This window comes from Melanaphis sacchari, unplaced genomic scaffold, assembly GCF_002803265.2.
Source record: "Melanaphis sacchari strain LSU unplaced genomic scaffold, SCAv2.0 Contig12_pilon_pilon, whole genome shotgun sequence".
In the NCBI taxonomy this organism is placed as follows: Eukaryota; Metazoa; Arthropoda; class Insecta; order Hemiptera; family Aphididae; genus Melanaphis; species Melanaphis sacchari.
In genome coordinates, this window is record NW_020270527.1 from 3,104,578 (window position 1) to 3,127,198 (window position 22,621).

Here is a 22,621-nt window from a genome sequence, read left to right on the forward strand (position 1 = left end):
AATTTTTCGTTATAGTCTTTAATCGATAATCGTGTAGTAGCCAAAAATTCAAAAATAAATTTTAAGTTCGCTCGTATCTTGTATCCTGTGTTCGCTTGTATCCTCGCATCAGTATAATCGTAATTATGATGGACGAGTTATCTGCAAAAAGCCTTCGTTTGGTCCTGTCCTATAGCCGGCGCCGTTGCTCTGTACATGTATAGCAATGTACCCGACGGTAACGGCTATCATAGTATAATAGTAGAACGTTTTGGGTGTAAGCACTGTAGCACGTGTTCAGAGTCAGGGGTCTGTCAAAAATTTTGTTTTTACCTACGGTTATTTAACAACATAATATTTTAAACCCATGGAATAAATCAAAAATTGCGTTAACCATACCACGGCGAGAACCAGTTAATAACTGTTCGTATCATATAATGTATTCGTGTTGGTTTTCTAAAGTAAATAATAATGTGTGTTTCCGTTGTGGACTTTCAGACAACCCTTTGAATTGCGACTGCAGTCTACTGTATTTCGCGAGTTGGCTGTCCAATCATAACGCTACTCACGCAGCCGGCGACACGGCCGTGTGCGCAACTCCACCGTCGCTGGAGAACGGTCTACTCCAGGATCTACCCGTGTCCAAGCTGACGTGCGGCGGCGAGGACAGCGTGCCGCCGCCCGAAGGTCCACTCGCTTCAATGCAACCGTATTCCGGTACGAAAATCTCGCTGCGCTCCTACCAGTTCGACGGCAGCCGCATCAGCCTGGGCTGGACTGTCGTAGCGCCGGTCATATCGTACTACTGCAACGCTCTAGTCATCTACGAGGACGTCGGAAACCACGAAGTATTGCTCGACTCGAAACCGGTCAGATGTAATTCGTCTCAGTTGCCCGATCCCAAGAGTTTGACGCTATCGTTATCGGCTAACGAACTACAGCCGACGCACAGTTACAGGTCGGTACCATGATGATTAATATTATAATACATATATTATGCAGAGCTCGAATTGGAATGGTGCGGGGGTAGGTTGGGCGGAGCTCCTTTACTATTTTATTTTTTTATTTATTTTTTATTTGCGTTTCTCAACTATGATGTTTTAATGGAATGGAAAGGGGGGGACGGCGTAATCTAATATCCATATTCATTTTTCATCAAATATGGTTTTAATGTAATTACTGTAATTACAATTTATTGAAAAATTTAATACATGTTAGGTATATTTTTTAATTTTTTTTTCTGGGAATTTATTATGTTATAAAATTATTGTATTAAGTGATAATAATTAATTGTAATAATTGAATATTTAAGTAAAAATAAATTCTTGTGTTTATTAGCATTAATCAGGTATTTTTAAAATAGAAATGTATAGATTTAAAAAAATTTAGTGATGATTGGGGGATATAAAGCCCTCCCCCCCCAGTCTGTGTACTGTGTTTAATTATTTTGCATTTGGAACGCAAATTTTAAATAGTTGGATTGAGCTCCTCTACTTAATTTTTCCCAATTCGAGCACTGCATATATGCATATACGTACGCACCCTAAAATATCGTATTATACAGCGCGATTCCGCACTTGAACCAACACGGCTTCTACGTGTGCAGTGAAGTATATCTAATCACGTAATCGTATGCGATGTTCAGTCGTAGACTTGCACATACTATTTTTCATCGCTTTCGTTGTGTTTCTCAAATGTCATCTGCACAGAACGTGTCACCTGTCCGCCTAGACGCCGATTATACTATAACATAGACACTGATATTTGTAAACCATTCGATCCTTACCTACGTATATAATTTTCTATACCTGTCATCTGCAGTCAACTGTCTATAAACTCGAAAATTTGTATATAAAATATAATTGTTCATTATAAATTTATGAATGAGCTACGCTTAATGGGATTCCATTTACTATAGACATCCTGTACCTAATGCATAAATGTATAATATAATATAAAAAACGCGATTAGCATACTTGAGGTTTGATGGTCTTAATATATATATTATTATTAGTAGTTTAGTACAGTATGGTAGCGCTGATCTTGCACGTTGTTACTTATGTGGATACAAATAATATAATACACAGATCTGAAACTATTTACAACCATATAATAACTATAGGTATTTTATTTTATGTAATTAATTTATCAATGGTAACCCTACATAAACAAAATAAATATACTCGTTTTTCGTGAGCAAACAAGTCTTTGTGTAAGCCTTTACTTCTTAAAATGCGAAATGTAAAAATAAGCTTTGAGGAGTAGATACATCTTCGACTATAGGATTATATATGTGCTAAATTTTAAAACCACTAATGCGATAGACTTGGCTATGGTTACGTTCGCAAACGTTCCCTTTTTATTAATATATGTAGATAGATATGGTTGTTTTGTGTTTACTGCAGTCTGCTGCAGTTACGCTTCAAATAAATAGTTGAGCACGTTATAATTTTTTCGGACAATCTATACAGAAAACTTCGAGATTACAATACCCGGCAGTTATTTTTTTATTAGCGCTTGTAGATTTGACTTAGGAAATAATTGTAGTCATTAATTACAAAGGCAAATTAAATTTATATCGATTTCATCGATGAATTAAAATACTGATATTATATTAGGTATACTTATATACTTTATACTTACCTATACACCTAATATTTTTGATCGCCAATCAGTTACTCCTGCAGAATACTACTTTTAACGATTAAATTATAAACACGAGAGCAAATAAAAACGTCCATCATTAAAACATTCTCAATATTTTCTATATGGTTGTATTTGAATTAGTAAAAATTAATTTCGATTATTCTAATAATTAATCCGTTCGTCATCCGCAGGTATTGCGTGGTACTGGTGGAGGGATACACGACCGACAAATCGGACGAATCGGTTATGGTGCTGGGCTGCAGCGACATCATACCTCTGGTGCCAAACGCTAACCAAGCGGTGCAGCTCAACAATCGGGCGGCGGCAACGGGGGCCGCAGACCCGCCCGACATCCAAAACCTGACCACGTCGTTCGTGCCGCCGTCGTCGCTGTTCGTGGCAGTACACCTGTCGGCTGTGCGACCGGACGCCGGCAAGTGCACGATAACGGTGTCCGTGTACACGATGGGCAGGCCCCTGGCCCACCACCGGTTGAACTGCACGGCGCCCTGGACCACGGTCGCGGATCTGCCGGCCGAGCGGTCGTACCAGGTGTGTGCCAGCATCGGTTCCAAGTTCCCCAAGGACGACGAGGAGACCATGGTGTGCACGTCGGTGGACGGCGGCGGGGGCGGCGTAGGAGGTGGCGGCGGCGGCGGCCCGGCCGATTGGTTGTTCGCTGCGCTGGGCGCCAAAAGCTACGCGTTTTTGTTGTCGGCCACGTTCACGGCCGTCGTGTTCCTGTTCGTGTTGCTGGCCTACAGGACTGCGTGCCGGGCGTGCAGTAACAAGAAGCGGACCGGCCGCGCGAACGCCGTCCAAACGCATCAGTGCTTCTTGCCAGTGCCGCCGCCCGACAACGGCACCAACCGGCCCAGGTACGTGAAACTTCAGGCCACCACCGTCCTGTAACAAGCAGATTGGTTCGTCGCTTTTGCAGCCGAAGTCGACCGCCACCCGCGCCCGCGGAACATTGTAAACGTATAACGTACTTAGTTTTTAAGTTTGTTTTTTTGTTTTTATCAAACCGCGCACAAGTCGGCCGAAGAGCTTATTATAATGTTGTTTAATTAGGTATGTCAGCTATTCTACGTGCCATATCGATTGTTAACTAAGACCTTTTGAGTTTTGATAAATTGCCACATCAATTAACATGTATACCATGCGATAAATATGTCCGTTGACGTTTACGTTCGGATTGATAATGTATCATATTTTCATATGAAGTCGTCGGAACACTTGTGATTGCAGGTTGGAGGATGATAAATATCGACACTCCTGCTGGTGGAATGACTGTATTTTATGTAGGAAGAGTTACTCTCCCCTCTGAAAACTTCACGGTTTCAAAATTGCAAGGTCTAAACCGCGGGGATATACTGCGTTCCTAGTTGCCTCTACGGAAAAAAAACTATGTAATATACATGTTTTATCATGACGTGTCAGACATTTTTACGTCGATCATGTTTAGTCCGATGTGTCGTTAAAGTTCGAAGTCGATGTTTTAGTAAACATTTCTCGGTACCACTAACCTCTATTCGACAAAATACATTTATTTTTTAAGGAAATGTAATTGTATGTTTGAATAATTGTTTTGATATTCATCATTGTCTATCGTGTTCTATTATAATATAGGTGCATATTTAATCTGAATGAATACTCAACATACCGAACTTAGTTCACAAATGTATTTTAGGTAGGTATTACAATATAAGACTGAAATTAATTTAACACTGTTTAACAATGTTTACTAACAAAATGTTAAAAATGTATTTTAATAAGTTTACGGTATTTATTATTATTTTAAACCAATATTGTATCAATATTTTATTAAAATTCATCTTAATTTAATTTCAGTAGGTACATGCCTTCTATTTCTTTAAAGTTACATTTTATACTTATATTTATTTTTCGTACATAACTTTTGTACATCGCAGTAGCATTATTATTTAACTTATTTATTTTTAATATTGTATAATTTTATTTTTAACACTATTTTTAATATATATACATTATGCATATAGTAAAAATTAGTGTTTGAGTGGAAACAAAGTCATATTGTGATAATGTACGAATGAGTAATGGTTAGTTGTAAAAAGTACTAACGATTATCATCACTGTAAATACATTTAATATTTATAACTGTACATAATATTGGACGATTATTGTTGGTTTGTATCTAATCATTTATATTTGTCAATTGAAAATAAATCTAACCGTTTTTAATCCTGTTTGAAATCATGGCTATCGTACGATTTTTACCACATTCATAGGTACCTTATTTTATGTGAAATATTGAGCAATCGATGAGGCAATGAACATTTAAACACGTGAAACTTTCAAGGGTATTCAACTCAACAACTCAAGACAGTAATTTATAGAAGTAACTTGTAGAGCCAAAATATATCATTAAGCTTATTTCTCATTTCAAGGGTTTCAATATCAAAATTGGTTTCTTGTTTTTCAATAAATGTGCTTATTACATTTGTTTTTAGTGCAAGACGCAAGTAGATACTCGTAAAAGCTGCTTCTGATTACGTTCAATCTAGATTATGCTAAAATCGTAATATTTTAACGTGAATTCAAGATAACTGAACTCTATTCTTGAACAAAATTAGACAAAAATATAAAATTTTGCATTTTTGAATTCTAAACAATTACAACGTATGAAACTATAGGTAGTAACTAATCTAATCAGCTATAAGTGAGTTTTATCGCACACGTTGTATTTTTCTGTAATTTTTTTTCCCATATCATTTTATTGTTTCTTTTTCAAATAGCTTGAATATTCAATTAAAATTTTCTCGTAAGTTTTAATTATAAACCAGTTACACAAAAATACCGAAAGTATCTATATAATATATAGTTACAAACCGTATAGATTAATAGAATTTTGTGTTAATTAAAAATAATATTAATACATTCAATAATAACCAATTAAATAACATAGAAAAAAGTTTATTTATGTTAAACACAATTTGCAGTAGCCAACATATTAATAAAACTAATTATATTTTATGCTGCCGACTATTTTATGCGCAACAAAATATGCGGCACAGTAACTTTTTTGTACGCTTCCAAAAAAAGAATGGCGCTTATTTTTAATAGAGTTTACCGCAGTCTCGGTCCCCGCACTTTCTACGGTATTGGAAATTTGCGTAGTGGTGCACTCTACTTATATTTTCTCAGGCGTCACGTTTAAGGCAAAATTCGGCAGTGAAAAACATCTCCTTAGTGGTGGACCCGTGAACTCGAGGTTCGCTACATTCTGTTTGGACGATCCTTCCATAGAATTATCAGATACTTGCTGCAACGATGTTGATTGGTTATGTGTAGGAGGTGCGTTCGTAATCGATTACATTAATACGGCGTTGGGCTCAATTGAATCTCCATCACCGCGACATGTCACGTTGATGATTGGCATTGAACTACTATAACATCGCTTAGTTATTAAATTCGGGGTTCTTGGCTTTCAAAAGTTTTCGAAGATCGGTCAGTTTGTGGTTCATAGGAAAAGACTTATATCGATACCTCGGCAATTTTGTCATCGACTGAAATATTTTGCAAGGTGTACTTGTAAGTATATTTACAATAAATAAATGTTATGAGAATCGAGTAAAATATTCGATGTAGGTACTTTTTGAAATAATACTGAAAACTGTGAGATGGGCATGAATATTTTATAAAAATCACTATAAGGTTGAAAATAGCAACAACAGATTTTTAATTACTTATTTATTTAATTAACTATTGTAAACAAAAAATCCAATGCAAAAAAATACAGCGAAATACGATGTGTAGGTTAGTTACTACCTAGTATTGATCAGTACATTAAAATTAGTCTAAATAATTTTCAAATGTAATTGTATACATAAGTTGGTAATGCATACTTGATGTCCAAAATATTAATACCTCACATTACATTGTACTATACATTGATATATCAGATACATGTATTTTTGAAATGCATTTGAATTGATAATTAAAAATAAAAAGGTAGCACAGTGATAGTTTAAAATAAAATTTATTAAACCAAAACTTATAATAAAATATAGGCAGTAGGTATTCATGATACTATAAATGTCAGTTTTATTTCATTTCTTGAGGTAAGGGCTAGAAACCTTTAACCTGCAACAAATTACAATTTTTCTCACAATAATCAATATTATTATTTCAGAGAAAATGAGAAACAAAGTCTATTACACCAGTAATCAATAAACCTTCTGTATAATTAAAAATATATTAACAACAGGAAATAATTTTCATTTCTTATGTCCTAATACTCCTAACTGAAAGATTCAAAGAATTTTGCAATTCTTAAATGAATACGTATGTTTTATAGTTGTAAATGGTTGAGGTATTCAACAAAGCAATTGGTTTAAAAATTATTCTATATTCCTAAGAAGTACAAATGATTGCTGCAGATTTAATACACTATCTGTACAACAATGCAAGATTTTTTAAATAGTACCTATGATATATATTTTATTTTTAATGGATACAGGCAGGGTTCGATTTAAGAATATGGAGGCTCTGAGCCCATTCTTAGACTTTCAGTAATTGCAATTATTTTTCAATTATATGAAATAATTATATACATTAAAATTTTTTGCAAAAATTATTTTTTGTAAAAATATGGTTGAAAAAATGTAATTATATTAATACGCTTCAAGATTTTGTTGCTAAAAATGTTTCATCCACTTTAGAAAAATCTAATCTAAGTAAATCAATTTCATTACTTAAAAGAGCTGATAGACAATAGTCAGCAATGAGTCATTAAAGTTTTTTATTAATTTCATTTTTGAAAATAATAGGTAGTTATACAAATTCCTGCAAATCATCAAATATAAATTATTATTCGTATTCTCACTTATATGCATTAATTTCTTTAGATATTTATCATTGATTGAATATTTTTATTTTATCACAAATTCCAATCTATACTAGAATTGGTATATACTTGAATAATTGGATATAAAAAAAAAACTTTGTGTAGAGGCTCTCATTTTATTGTGACCTAAAATCCAACCAGGATATAGGAAATATCATAAAACATTAAGACTACAACAATAAACAAACATACATATACTATATTGTTGTATAATATAGTCTATTAAATTGTGATTAAGGACATCACATATGTTGTATCCATCTTACAAAGTTAAAAAATAGCAAAATTGCGTTAGATACAATCAATTTTTTATAAATATTACAATTTTAAAATGCTCATGAATAACTAAAAATTTTAAATACCTATATAGACAATAATCCAAGATGGCTTGGATATTTCATTTTTACATTTTTTAATAGATCAATTTATTCTAATGTTTATGAAGTTAACATATTGATTTTATTATAATATATAAAATATAGGTATTTTGTGCAATTGTATTTATTCAAATCATTAATTGATTTCTTATTAACATTATAGTCAAAACTGTCAAATAAATACGACTCAAATGCCTCAACGACAAAGGCATTATTTCATTTTTCTTAATTATAGACTGGTTATATCTGTATACACGGCAGTTTTTGTCAGAAATCATAGTTTCAGTAAATTATTAAATTATTTAATTTATAATTTCTTTGGATAACTAAAGATACGACTGTTTTTTTTGGAAGGTACAAAAAAAAAATTTATTATAAGGTGGCAGTAATAATTCAAGATTGAAAAAATCGAGATACTTTTTTTGTTGGGGCAGTTAGTGTTATCATTTAGTCTAACTTAATGATTATCAAGTAAATATTTTATTATCTCATGTTAAATTAATATTAAGCTTATAAATTTTAATGATCAATAACATTGTATAAGCTAAATACTAATGTATAATTTTTTTTGTATGACATTTTTGATTTGGAATCCATATCACCACATCATCAACAAATAACAAACTTTTATGACAGGTCAAAATAAATAGAAATTTATTGCATTTTGTTTTATACAAGAATATTTAACTCTAATGATGGAACATAAATGAACAATTTTGTGTATTATAGTAATATAAAATTGTTAATTAAGTATAATATCATGAAAGGTTAACTACAATATTCACAATATAAAATTATGTCATACAAATAAATAATGTGAACTTTGTAATACATAAATACAATTAACATATAATATAATATAATGAAAACAATTAGATGACTTATTCTTAAACATGTAATATTATCAATAGAATGTTTATTTAAGTTTACAGGCGGTGAATATCCAAACAAACAATTGTCAATTGAATATTTTTGCAAACTCTAAAAACCATTCAAAATAATATCACGTGGATCATTAATTAGTTTTATAACCAGACTATAGTATATCCTTATATTAGCAATTTGCTTTGTTCTTAAAATTAACCAACTTAGGAATATTAGTCCAAAAACAACATTAGAAAACTTACTTACATTGGAATTATTTTATTATATGAAGATTTAAATTATAGCTAAATCTACTCTTGGGCGTTTTCTAGATGATGAGGCAGATTCTTCACTTGTTTCAGCCAATTCTCTTTTTTTACCTCCATGCTAAAATATAAATTAAGTTTATTAATATACATTATATAACATAATTATAAGATTAAAAATGAACTAGCTAATATGTTTTATGTATAACTAATACAGAAATATTTAAATTTTAATAAAAAAAATGAAATGTTAAGGAACACAAAGTGATATTTTTATCATTTTGTTATTATAATATATTATATTTTAAAACCATATTAAAGTTAGGTAAATACTAAAAAAGTTGTTTATTGAAATATTTTAATCGAAAAGTATTCATGGCTACATAATCTGAAAGTTGAAAAATATAATTTATACTTGGAAATCCTTATGACGAGTAATAACCTATATTATAGTATTTATAGATTCAATATGAGTACATAAAAAGCATTAATGTTTTTTTAAATTTTATAAAAATATTATCATATACAGTAAAAACCGCTTATTAGAAGCACTTTGGGACCAAGGTAAAATGTGTCAACTAACCGATTATTTTTAATAAGCGATTGAAAAAAAAAAAAAAAATGAATAATAGGTAAGTGAAAAAAATATGTATGTATGTACCTATATTGTATAATTTAAAAAAGTATGTACAAATGTATATATTTTACGATATTATTTAAACTATTTATCAATTGTAATTTGTTTTTACATCAAGTAACTCTACGACCATATTTTCAAACGAGTAATATTGCCTCTTTGGCTTTGTCACTTATTTTGATGTGTGTTTAGGTAAAGCTCTAAAATAAAGCTTAGTCTCACTCGCATTAAAAATATCGGAGGATGAGTATTGGGCTGGCAAATCGGTTTAATGAGTTTGAAACCACGATTAGCCACACAAAAATTGGCTAAAATCTCAATGTTTAGACATTTTTAGATTTTTAGAAAAACGAAACACTAATAATCTTTACGTACACATGATGAAGCTAAACTACAAACGGTACAGCTAGTACATACAGAAAGAGTATTCTTATGATAAAGTACAGTAAAAATAAATGTAACGACAGCAAAGATAAGATTTAAGCACATTGGTTATCGATGGATAATCGGTATATATGTCAACTGACCTCCTAATTGTTTTAAATAACCAATGTGATGTTTCAATAATCCGATTTATTTTCAATGTTCTAATATACGTCCAATCCATCCTGAGACATTTTGTTTCAATAACGCGATTGTATCAATTATCCGTGTTCCTAATAAGCGGCTTCTACTGTAGTATCATTAATTAAAATAAGATTTTATATTTAAAACAAGTTAATATGAAATTATAGTATGTTAAATATATTCTTGAATTGCACATTTACCTTTTTATCCCATTGGTTATGTAAATAGCGGAGTAACAAATTTGACTTATCAGTAACAATAACTGAAATTAAAAATAATGCAATTTAAATTTAAAAATATTAAATCATTGACACATTGTTAATGGAAGACTTATATTAAATAACATACACATATTATAGTAATTCTTATATTTTGCTTCTACAATGAATACAAATCAAGTTAAAACTAACAGTTCTCATTGCATCTTATACACAAAAAATATTGTAAGTATTTTAAAATAAGTATGAATTTAAAAATATATAATTTATTTATACATTCTTGTCAAACATTATATGTGAATGATACTAATAAACAAATTTTAAAGCCATTAAAAATCTATAGTAACTCAATTCAAGAAGATAAAATAGAGGTAAATTATCAGATTTCATTAAAAAATAATGTGACATGAGTATTATGTTAGATTTTAACTGTTCTACTATATGGATAAATGAAAATATATTATGTCTATATATATTCACTATAGAATCTTCTTTTTTAGAATAGAGTTTAATTTGTAATAAAATAATACAATAACTACAAACTTTGATCACAAGGCTGGTCATCTGTTGTTATATAAACTGGTACACGCTTACTTCGACCATTGTCTGAATGAAAACGCGAAAAATTGCGTTTATCAAAGGATGGCATACCATCCAGAAATTCAGCTATAGACTGAAATATATAAAAGTAAAATTCAATTGTTTTCGTCTTTGATAAGTTAGAAACAAAAAAATGATTACAAATACAATTGAATATTTATTATATTATTTATAATTAAATATATACTAATAATAAAAATATAATGGGAATAAATTTGGCATAAGTTTTATTAAAATATATATCATTTTAAGATGAGCTTTAGATTGAGATTGTGTAAATTAAAAACTATGTATTAGTATATTGTTATTAAATTGTATGTATTAATCAACATATGTTGAGGATACTATTAACCAAATCTAAAAAAAAAAAAAAAAATAACAAAAATCTATAGTAGTTCTATTTAACGAGAGAAAACAATCGAGCTGGAACAGTTCATATTATACTAATGTTATATAAAAAAATAAAATATCATAATATTATTATCAGATTTAATCTACAATTCACTTAAAGCATTCCACACTTCCACACAATATTAAATGTTGAGAATTTTAAAAACAAGATGTAAATGTAACATATACGTCCTCTAAGAAAACAGCATGGTCCACAGGTGATAAATAAGTAAACTCACGGGTAATACCTATCATCTATTTATACTCACCATTTTGGTACGATGCGTAATCCAAAACGTGTACGGAAAAACGTGTGTAGATGAAATCGGATGCTTGGTAGGTAGAATTGGCAAACGCGGAATGCCAATATTATCTCAGGATATTACGAAATGCGAATATCGTTAGCACAAATGACACTGTTCGTCCGGTTCAGTGAAAGTAGAACAAACACTTAAGGTTAAGTAAAACGATAGACAGACAGTGTGACACACCGTTCGTCGGAAATCGGAGTTGCAGTAGGGCTGTTGTCCTGGGTAGGTGACGGTCGTCAGTTTAAAAGTGAACACGATGACTGCTGACTGGTAGACGGTAGTCAATAGATCAACAGCAAATTAGTGATGTTATCATATTGGCGTATTTTATTTTCAGTATTAATAATAAAAAGCGAAAGGGCAAGATTTGATAAGGAGATGAACACTGTTGAAATGACGGGAAGCATGAGTTCTAAACCTATTAGAGTGTGAGTAGAGTGGTTCTGATTGGTTCATATTTTTATGGCGGTAAATTCAAAACTATAAAATCAAATAAAGGTAGGCAATTTAATTTAATTTATTATTATTGTAAAAAGATTATCTTATATGACAAATTGGTTATTATTGTAAATGTATTTATTAAAATTGTTTTTTTATGAAACTTATACCAAAAACCAATAATTTAAGAGGTGTTCATTAAAAAAAAAATGTAGTACTCATTTTTCCTGTGTACTCTTCTATCCACCTAATTATATCTCTTTGTTTAGTCGCGAATGTTTTAGAATTATTTAAGTTTTAATTTTAAATTAAAAATTTTGTTTAATTTTATAATATATTATTCATTATTTAGTAATCTTGTATCTTAATATTTAAGTATTTAATTACATTTTTTTCTTTTTTTTTGTATTGGTAGCTAGGTGTATTTATTGCAAGATTTTTACTGTGTATATTATATCATTAAGAAGTAAAATGTTAACACATAATATTCATTATGTAATATATAATATTACTTATTAGTTATTAGTAATTTCAATAAATTATGTAGGTATATTATTATGTTTTATATCTATACAGTATGTACAATTAAATGTATTTTGTGATAGGTAGTATTTATGTAGCTAGTTTAAAAGATGGAAAAATAATAAATAAATAAAATTAAAATAAACTAGTTTATGTATATTAAATAATATCGTAATATTCATAATATTATACAAAATCATACATGATATTGTAATATATATTTTTTTTAAATTGCTCATTTACAAAAAAAAGTTTTTAGGATATATTAGGTACCTGTTGTGTAAAAAAATATATTAAGAAAAATCAGAATTCAGAATTATGGTTTTAAATATTTTTTGTGATAACATTTAAAACACTACAAAATTTTTATTAACAATTTAAAAATACACATTATTTGATATGAAATTTGGATCTTATGATTGAATTCACAATTATTCTAGATTTCTATAGTATATTTGTCTAAAAACTTCATTTTTTCATTAAATTTATCTGTTCATATTTTATGAGTAAATGATGCATACATTTCATGAAAGCTGTTCTTAGGTGTCAAGTGAGCTGAAATGTAAAGTAAGTGCACACATTTACTAACATTTGAGATACATATATTTATATTTGTTTTATTGAGATAATTAAAATAATTTTATATTTAGATATTATAGATACTACTTATATTAATAACAATAATAACAAATAAACAATGTGGATAATGATTTTACTTGTTTATTGCGTACATCAATAAACAATAAACATAATGCTATCAAATGGGAAAAAGAGTTTGAACTACTAAGTTTAACAACTTATAACGTGAGTGGGTCTTTTCCTAAAAATACACAAAAAATAGTGTTTAAAGTAAATATTTACAGATGACATTTGTTTTATTAATTATTCTATATTTTCCTATTACATACCTATACAAAATATATAATAAATACATAAGTATATTTTGCCTAAGTTTAGAAGAGATACCATTGCCTTCACAATATTTGTCTAAGTTCGAAAATAATTAAGTCTCATGTAAAACATACATCATGTTTCAAGATTCACCATTACTGTAAAGCAGAAAAACATGAAAAGGTAATATAATATTCACTTATTTGTTGGTATATAAAATGTGCATTTAAATGTTAACCTATTAAACTAGGATTAATATTTAAATATTATTATATTACACATTATATTCAAATAGGTTAATTGACATATAATACTTTATTCCTAATTATTTTTAGGTAATAATTAATATGATTGCTAAAAATGTATCTCGTTAAAAGTTGTTAATTACTAGTAATCTTTAATTGAATAACTTATCATTAAAATTTAGGCTGCATACGAACTGAGTCCGAGTATAACCTTTTTTGACGAATTGAGTCCCGGGTTGTTTAAGGGTATATACCAATTGAGTCCAGTGAAATTGTAGGTATAATACTAATTGAGTCCATGTTTTAATACTAACTGAGTCCCGTCAAACTAAAAAATTCTACAGGTATGGTTAAAAATGTTTTTTTTTTTTTTTTTAAATATTTTATAATATAAATATATAATAATGTAGGGGTATAATACATTATGAATAATTAATTGTGTGTAATTTAATGAATATAGATAATGATAAAATAAAATTTTTAGTCAAAAATGGTTTTTTTTTTTTTAAATATTTTACAATATAAATATATAATAATGTAGGGGTATAATACAGTATGAATAATTAATTGTGTATAATTTAATAAATATAGATAATGATAATTTATAATTCTTTATATTGGTAAAAATTTATGGGACAAGCATTGTACATATTCAAATCTATTTATTTTGTTTGATTGCAATAGCTGTATTTGATGTTGAATTTCTTTTTCTTTATCTTTTATAGAATTTCTTGTATTAATTATATGAATACTTCTAATTTTTATATACGTTTCGCATTGTACATTCAACAAAATGTTTATAAATTGGTAAATGTTTGGATGGGCTGAATACAACATAGCATTAATTTTTGAATGAAAGGATTCACAACTGTTAGTGGTCCTCGCCAATGAATATGTAAATGAGGCCCACATTTCCGGAGGATATTGTGAGTTTTCAGTTATGTAATTTTCTAATATGTAGTCAGTAAAACATTCCACTCGATAGTCTTGAGGTAAAATAGAAATTAAGTCATCGGTGAAGCAATCATTGATATCTAATGGGTTTAAAAACGAAAGCCCAAAAAAAGTTTTTAAATATTTACCAATTTCGGAGTTTTTATTTTTATATTCATCAACTAGACCCAATGATTGGATTTTTCTAAACCATGCTTGTCCCAAATGAAATCGACAACCCCTAAGTCGTGTTGATGGCCAAACTTTATTTGCGGCAACATGAATTGCCTTTTCAAAATCAGAAAATACAGTTTTAGGATTAAAACATAAATTAAGTTTTTGACATTCTGAAATTATTAATTGAAAAGAAGCCTCATACCTCGTTGAAGCTTTGTCCAAAAGTAAACAAAATACTAAAGGTATGTAGTTATTATTTTTCATTCCGTGGATAGTAAACAGTTGAGTAAACTGTATTGGACAGCTTTTAAAAGTTCCGTCGATATAAATCGTATCACACATAATTAAAAATTTTAAATTAGTAACACATGAAAATATTATTATACTTTTAGTATCGTCATTAATTAATATAAATGACTCGTCTTTGTTTGTCTTCGGGTTAAAATCTATGAGAACTGCATGTAATTCTGATAAGGTTTTAGGTAATTTAGGCATTATTGATGTTCTAACATGATGTATATTTTTTCGAATTAATTGTAAGTCATAGGTATTTAAAGTATCTGTATCATTCTCTCTGAGTTCTCTATGAATAATTTTTGAAGGTCTCTCAACTGGATCATCTAAAGCTTTACGTTTTAATTTATTGCTAATTTTCTGTCTATTTATTAAATTTTCACTCGGTTGTTCATGATTATGACTAATAGATTTCTCAACTATAGTATTAAATTCATTTAATTTAAAAAATGACTTACAGTTATTTTTGCAACAAGTCCAGCGTTGGTGATTATTGGCTAAATTTTTGTGAAAACGAAATTTGTATCCGTCGATTACAAATATAGTTTTATTTCTTTCACTTAGTATAACTTCATCCATGATGCTTGGTGTACCTCGTAAACTAGAGTGTGTAATATAATAAAAAAAATTCCAAGTTGATATGAACTATATCAGTAGATATCGGTAATTATTATACTAGTGGCGATAGAAATAAAATCTAAAATTCCCGGCCTATAGTATAATAATATGTTACTATATTATCTGATGAAAGTCATAAAAATGATATGAACGAAATGTATATATAGTATTATATACGTATATTGACATATTGTACATCAGTACATCCATTTTGACGCCCGGCACGGCTGTGCGGCATAATTTTCGCTTTGTCTGGACTCGGACGGTTGATTTTATATTTTACTCAAAATAATCCTCGGACTCAATTCGTATACTATTAGTTTCCTAACCCCGGACTCAATTAGTATATATCTCGTTAGTACCCAGGACTCAATTAGTATATAATTTTTTTTCCCTTCAGGTATAGGGACTCAATTGGTATACAGCGAAAATTTAAATGTATGTACAAATGCTAATGGTCTTAGTTGTTAAAATAAAAATTTTTCATTTCAAGATCAATAAAAAAAAAAAGGTACTAATACTCATAAAAAAAAAATATAAAATGTAATTGTATATTTTGTATTAATTATAGGTATATTTATAATGACAATTGTTATTTTTTAGAAGCAAAGATACATATTTAAAGGAATATCCTTGTGAAATAGGTATATATTTTGAACATAACTATTTTCTGAATAATGCTGAGGCTCTAAGACATAGACAACCTACTGAGAAATCAGAAAACTATTTTTTTCTGAGTATTACTCCAACAATCATTCTCCTCCATCTGCAATATAAATTTATAAAATTGATTTACAAAGTAAGCATAGTAATGAATATTTTAAAATTATAGCAGATGATTCAAAGTGTCTTACTAGGAACTAGGAAGTTGTGTTAGATCACCACTTCATCAATCTTTAAAAACTTTGAATTAATATTTAAAAATATGTAAAGTTATAATTCTTTAAGTGTTATTAAAATTGCCTATACCAAACTCCTTTAAATAGCCAGCTTATGGCGTCCATAGATGTTTTGTAGTATTACTTAATGTTTTTAAATTTAAAATCTATTTCACAGATCACGACGATCACGTTCTATAAGTTACGAATCTTAGTAATCGTAAACTTTGCTTAAAATTTGGTTTATTTATTAGCGGTGCCGAGTAGGCAATAATAATATGAATTCACACTTCAAAACATATCCATTACAGTGATCTCTCTTGACATCGAGTAGTCATGGTATTACATTCGAAACTTACTGTACAGGTTAGCGATAGATCTTTAGGTTTTTATTAGATATAAACCATTTCAACTCAAATAATAATTTATGTAGGTACATGCAATATGAACAATAAATGATTGCATGAAAAACAGTTCTTTTATTTTGTGTACACAAAACATTTTATTTATATTATAATATGCATAACAAGAGTATTTGTCATAAGGTATAAATTATTAAAATACAATAAAAAAAAATACTTTTAAACTATAACAGGATAGATGGATATAAAAAAGGAGGAAAGAGAACCGATGGCGTTCGTGAGAATAGAACTGATATGGCCACTGGTTATCTATATTAACGTTACCGCAGTCGGTCTAGGGCGGTCGAGCGGAGTTTCGGACATAGGATTGCGAACTTATATCTATCATCTGAACAATGTAGGCAGGGTTGGGCAGTATCTTCGATACAAGTATCTAAAATACTATATTGGATAAAATTGTAGGTGTCTTGTATCTTGTATTTCGATATTCCAAATCCAAATATCTAGTATTGTAATACTGATTTTTGAGTATTTTGTCCATCCCTGAATGTAGATATATAATACTTTATGTAGGTACATCGTACATAAATATTGAATCACGTCCATCTTACCTAATATGGTTACCTCGTAAGGCGTAAATCTTCGCCATCATATGTCGCTATCACAGTCATCGGTACCGCCGTTACTAATAGACGCCATAACGCTGTCGTCCGTCGCGTCGATACAATAAATCAGTGGAACAAAACAGTGACGTTACTCGGTTGTTGAGATTCCGAGGAGGATAAGCACTAAGAAGTGGTCAGTGCATCGTCAGTCGCTGCACTCATACTGATACTCGGTATACTTATCGCTCTGTCGATTACGTGTGCATCCGGTCGTCGCCTGCACCAAATCTGGAAACTGTTGTACCGGAACTATAGACATTTTTACAACATGATTAATATGGTCACCTCGTAAAGTCTTCGACTGTTCGACATCATAATATGTTGCCATTACAGTCATCGATATCGGAGCTGCGTGATTTGCACTCGTCAAAATGTCTAATAGCGTCTGTTACGCCGATACCGATTATTACTACAGTGACAGTATATTATATTTGGTTTCTCTTGGTGTTTGTACTCGAATCATTTTACGTGTTTCTATAATCCAACATTTATCGCCCTCATTTAGCCGATGATTATACACTTCACATCATCGTAGACTCCGTTTGCCATCATATTTACCTATATTTATCAACTAATATGCACACGTGTAATATTATTTAATATATAGCGTTCAAGCTATGCTGTTTCGTTTATATTATAAAATAAAGACGCGAAGCATAGTTTAAGAGTTTTCTATAATAATCGTTGATGATGCAATTGCCATCACGGTGACAAATGTGCGTGACAGATAACCAGATTAAAATTGATTATATTCTGTTTATGATTGTTATTATTAATATTGTTAGTTAAGTGTAGATTTTTAGATTCTAAACGGAGTGATGAATGTATTGATTTTACAATGATGTGTTTTTTTTTTTTGTGTCTGTGTAAGTCGAAATTATGCTTCAATTTTAAACTTCGGGGGTGGTTTCCGATGGCAAAGTGAATATCCTTGGTGCATTATACCTGTAAAAAGTAAATATTTTCCAACAGTTTTCAAAAAAATCGAGAAAAACAAAAAAAAAATTATGGAAAAACGGGAATTTTTACGCAAAACCAGTTTTTGACCAAATCGATTTTTTTATATGGTTGTAATTCAAAAACTAATCACTGTAAATACTTGAATTTTTCAATAAATGTTTATGTTAGTATTATCTATATACAGTTTAATTTTCAAAACATTTTGACTTTTTTTGAGTTATTTATAGACCACTGAAATTATCGATTTTTATGAGAACTTTTTTTTGAAGTGTCGATAAAAAAATGTTGGATGACCAAAACATTTTGAAAATTTAATACAAGGTTTCTTATGAGTTGTTCTAAAAAAAAATTAAAAATCGTTAGTCACAATTTTTTTTTATAAACGTTTATACTTCAAATATTTACAAAATCTATCGAAAACGTGAAAATTTGTAAGTAATTTTGAAGTTGAAAAATCATAAAATTTTTTGTGTTTATAACTAAGGATTAAAAATACTATACTATGTTTTCCCCAAGTTTTCCTTCAAGTAGCTATAGTAAAAACTCGAAGCATCATTATAGGAAAAATTTTAAGTGTGTTTGAATTTTAAATTTTTACGAAATAGCGTAATGATAACGATTTATCCTCAAACGATTTTAAATATTTGTTAATATTCAAAAAGTATAAGTCATAGATACTTGAAAATTTTACCAGTTATTTAGATTGGCATTTTCTTTACATGATTTAATTTTTAAAATATTTTGACTTTTTTTGAGCTATTTATAGACAACTGAAATTTTCAATTTTTCTGAACATTTTTTTTGGAAGTGTCGATAAAATTTTTTTGGCCCAATCAAAATACTTGAACATTTAATACAAAGTTCCTTATAAGTTATTCTTATAGTGATCAAAAAATTTTAAGAATACATAGGCACTTTTTTTTTTTTTTTATTACCATTTGAAGTTCAAATATTGACGAAAATTCGTCAAAACCATGAATATTTGCAAACTATTTTGTAGGTATAATTCATAAAAATTAATAATTAATCGATTAACTATGACTTTTGCAAATGCGTCCTAATTGAAAAATAAAATATTTTTTTCAAATAGAATGTATGACAATGTTTAAATATAATATATCCTAGACTGATAAATCATCTCTGTTCAGAATCGTTTTTCGTATACAATGATACCTATCATTGCATTCAAATTTAACCTACCCTAGTCCGAGGTTCACCCCACCCCCTAATGTACAGCAGAGCGGTATCCACTTGCCCCCTTTTTTATCTCGTATATACATTTATGTATATATAAGGAGAATACGATAACTAACTTTGTATTAAAAGATACTTTCTAAAAATCAAAAAATTACGTTTATGTATCAATAGCAAAATACCTATAACATGCAAATGTACGTCTCGTAATATGTGTATTCATATACATACATAATTAATTATTTTATACTGTTAATACTTTGATTGAATTTAATCCATTTCACTGATTTTAATATTATTGCAGGTTGTGGTTTCTGTGACACTTTTAAACAAAATTGAATGTAAGATTCATATATATATATATATACTTTTATACTAAGGCCTCCCTATCGGATACTTTCAATCTTATAGGTTATATGGATTTATCCTATCAATGTAAATAAATCTGTAACTACACTTAAGTTTAGATAATTGATGAAATGATAAATGTCTAAATAATTATTTAGTATTATAGCAACTATAAATATTAATTGGAAATTTAATATTCTACTTAATTTCAGACATGGAGCTAAAATAATAGTCTGATAAAAATGTCTGATTAATAAACGAAATAAACAATAAATAATTAACTTTCTAAGATAAAGATTATTATGGAATTTAATTATATACCTATAAAAAAGTATTAACTATTTTAATTATTAAAAAGTTGAATTTTATATTCTATTCGTAATTTATTAGTATAACAACAAAATCTAAAAAAAATATTTTCCTTTTTGTTATTATTAGTATAATAATAATCTAATATATCTTTAAGTTTAATATATCATACATTTTTAATATTTTTTTAATTCGTACGATTCAAAAAAATGTTTAACTCATTTACAAAACATTTTTTTAAAACGATTGAATAATCAAGAATCTGTTTTTCGATCTCCAAGAATATTTCTTTTAAAAATAAATATGATATTTCTAAAGTAAGTTTTATTTTAGAATTATTCAATATTAATAATAGTATGTCCCAAAAGTTGTTGAATACACCGCATGATGTACGAATAATTTCCGTACTTTAGAACTTAGACTATTGTTCGTAATACCATACATCAAAAAGCTGCCTATAGAATGCCATAAGGAAATTTGAGTTTTTCCTACACGAAAATCGTTCGTATAACTTATTAAATAGACCCACTGATGTAGTGAAGTATTTTAAATACGGGAAAATTATTTTTAGAAATATTTACCCATACGTTATTACCTAATAAATAAATATATGCATTTTAAATTTTTATTCATAGGAGTACTTTTGCTGCTTCTGAAAACTTATTTAAAATTTAATAGGCTGGTTGATATTTATTTGTTATACCATAAATAGAATGAATACTTCTAAATTTTTTTAATATGAACGTTACCATGCTCACATAAGTTTTATTGTTAATTTTTGCTTAAATCGCGTTATAATATAGATCGATACTTTATTTTTTAAGTAATTATTCTTACTTCTTGTATACATTATTAAGCTATTAGTAAGTTCATAGTTATATGTAATATAAGTATACTTTGTGGATTTTATTATAAGTTACCTTAAACTTTTTTTTTAATTATTAAAATTCGACGTCTAATAGTTACAAAATTGTAATGGAAAGGCACGGAGAAAGTGATTGGAATAGAAACAATTTGTCCTGCGGTTGGTATGACGCCAACCTGAATTATAAAGGTAAATATGAAATTTTTTTGATTTATTTAAATATTTGGGTGAAACATAATTATGACAATTTAATTATTTTTATTATTATATAAGGTCTTTTATATAAAATAATGCTCCGATACTCTTAATATAGTATAACTATAGTAGGTATATGATTTATTATTATTTTTAATAATCCGATAAATATTATTCACTGTTAAATGTTTGGTATATACTGTATGAAAAAATGAAAAAAAAAATGTAATATATTTAAATGTAAATAAATATTTCTACAATAACTTGGATTAGGGCTTTCTATATTAAAACTAATAAGTTATATTAATATTTAATTTTATATATAAAACATAGCTACCTAAAGTAAAAATTAGTAAGATTTGAACTAGTACTGCTAAATCGTCTTATTTTAGGGTTTAAAAAAATTACTAACGGGCTTCAGAAGCGTTGATAAATTGTATTATGTATTTGTGTATTTTTATTTTAGTCGAAAGTAGGTACCTATACAAGTTATTATAACTTATAGACTTATGTATAAATATAATATACAATATCTGACTTCCACCCTGTAATTTCTCAAAATTTAATCCATTTTAAAAATGACTTATTGTATAAACATACGTATAGATTGTAATTATGTTTTTTAATACAATAAAAAAAATGTATTGTTTGATATAACATTACATTTTTTTTTTTCATAAATAATGATTAAAAATGTTTAGTTTGGAAATTGAAAAAGTTATCTTTTGTTTAATATGCTTACGTAGGATCTACAAGTGAAATAACAAAATGTTGATCATAAATCTAGAATAATTTTTTATTTTGAATAAAAGTCATATAAATTTGTAAATAATATACTGTTGTAGAAAAAAGTACAATTTTTTTATTGGCATGGATGAAAAGGAACATTTCTTATTACTTTTAAAAACAATCTGGTAAAACTAAAAATAAATACAAAAGTACTGGAATATTAACTTTATCTCAATGATATTATTAATCATTTCA

At 28.5% G+C, this 22,621-nt stretch overlaps 2 protein-coding genes across 6 annotated transcripts in view; one reads left to right on the forward strand and one right to left on the reverse strand.

Annotated features, from left to right (window-relative positions):
* Positions 1-4,372, forward strand: part of LOC112591119 — a 30,785-nt gene extending 26,413 nt beyond the window's left edge. For all 3 annotated transcript variants that reach the window (XM_025334804.1, XM_025334803.1, XM_025334802.1), the window contains exons 4-5: positions 478-937; positions 2,817-4,372. In XM_025334804.1, the coding sequence (XP_025190589.1) occupies positions 478-937; positions 2,817-3,537 (1,181 nt within the window). In that variant the 3' untranslated portion in view covers positions 3,538-4,372. The remainder of the gene's footprint in view (positions 1-477; positions 938-2,816) is intronic.
* A 2,279-nt stretch (positions 4,373-6,651) lies between these two features.
* LOC112591137 (DET1- and DDB1-associated protein 1) lies at positions 6,652-12,101 on the reverse strand. Of its 3 annotated transcripts, none has more exons than XM_025334841.1 (5): positions 11,702-12,101; positions 10,986-11,115; positions 10,425-10,486; positions 9,022-9,141; positions 6,652-6,750 (listed from the first exon to the last, which is right to left on the reverse strand). In XM_025334841.1, exons 1-4 carry the CDS (start codon positions 11,702-11,704, stop codon positions 9,049-9,051), a joined length of 288 nt encoding a protein of 95 aa, XP_025190626.1. In that variant the 5' UTR covers positions 11,705-12,101; the 3' UTR covers positions 6,652-6,750; positions 9,022-9,048. The 3 variants fall into 3 exon arrangements, with proteins under 3 accessions (XP_025190626.1, XP_025190625.1, XP_025190624.1); XM_025334840.1 differs by lacking the exon at positions 6,652-6,750 and adding an exon at positions 8,747-8,871 and having other exon boundaries at positions 11,702-12,100; XM_025334839.1 differs by lacking the exon at positions 6,652-6,750 and having other exon boundaries at positions 8,747-9,141; positions 11,702-12,099.
* Positions 12,102-22,621: the final 10,520 nt, after the last annotated feature.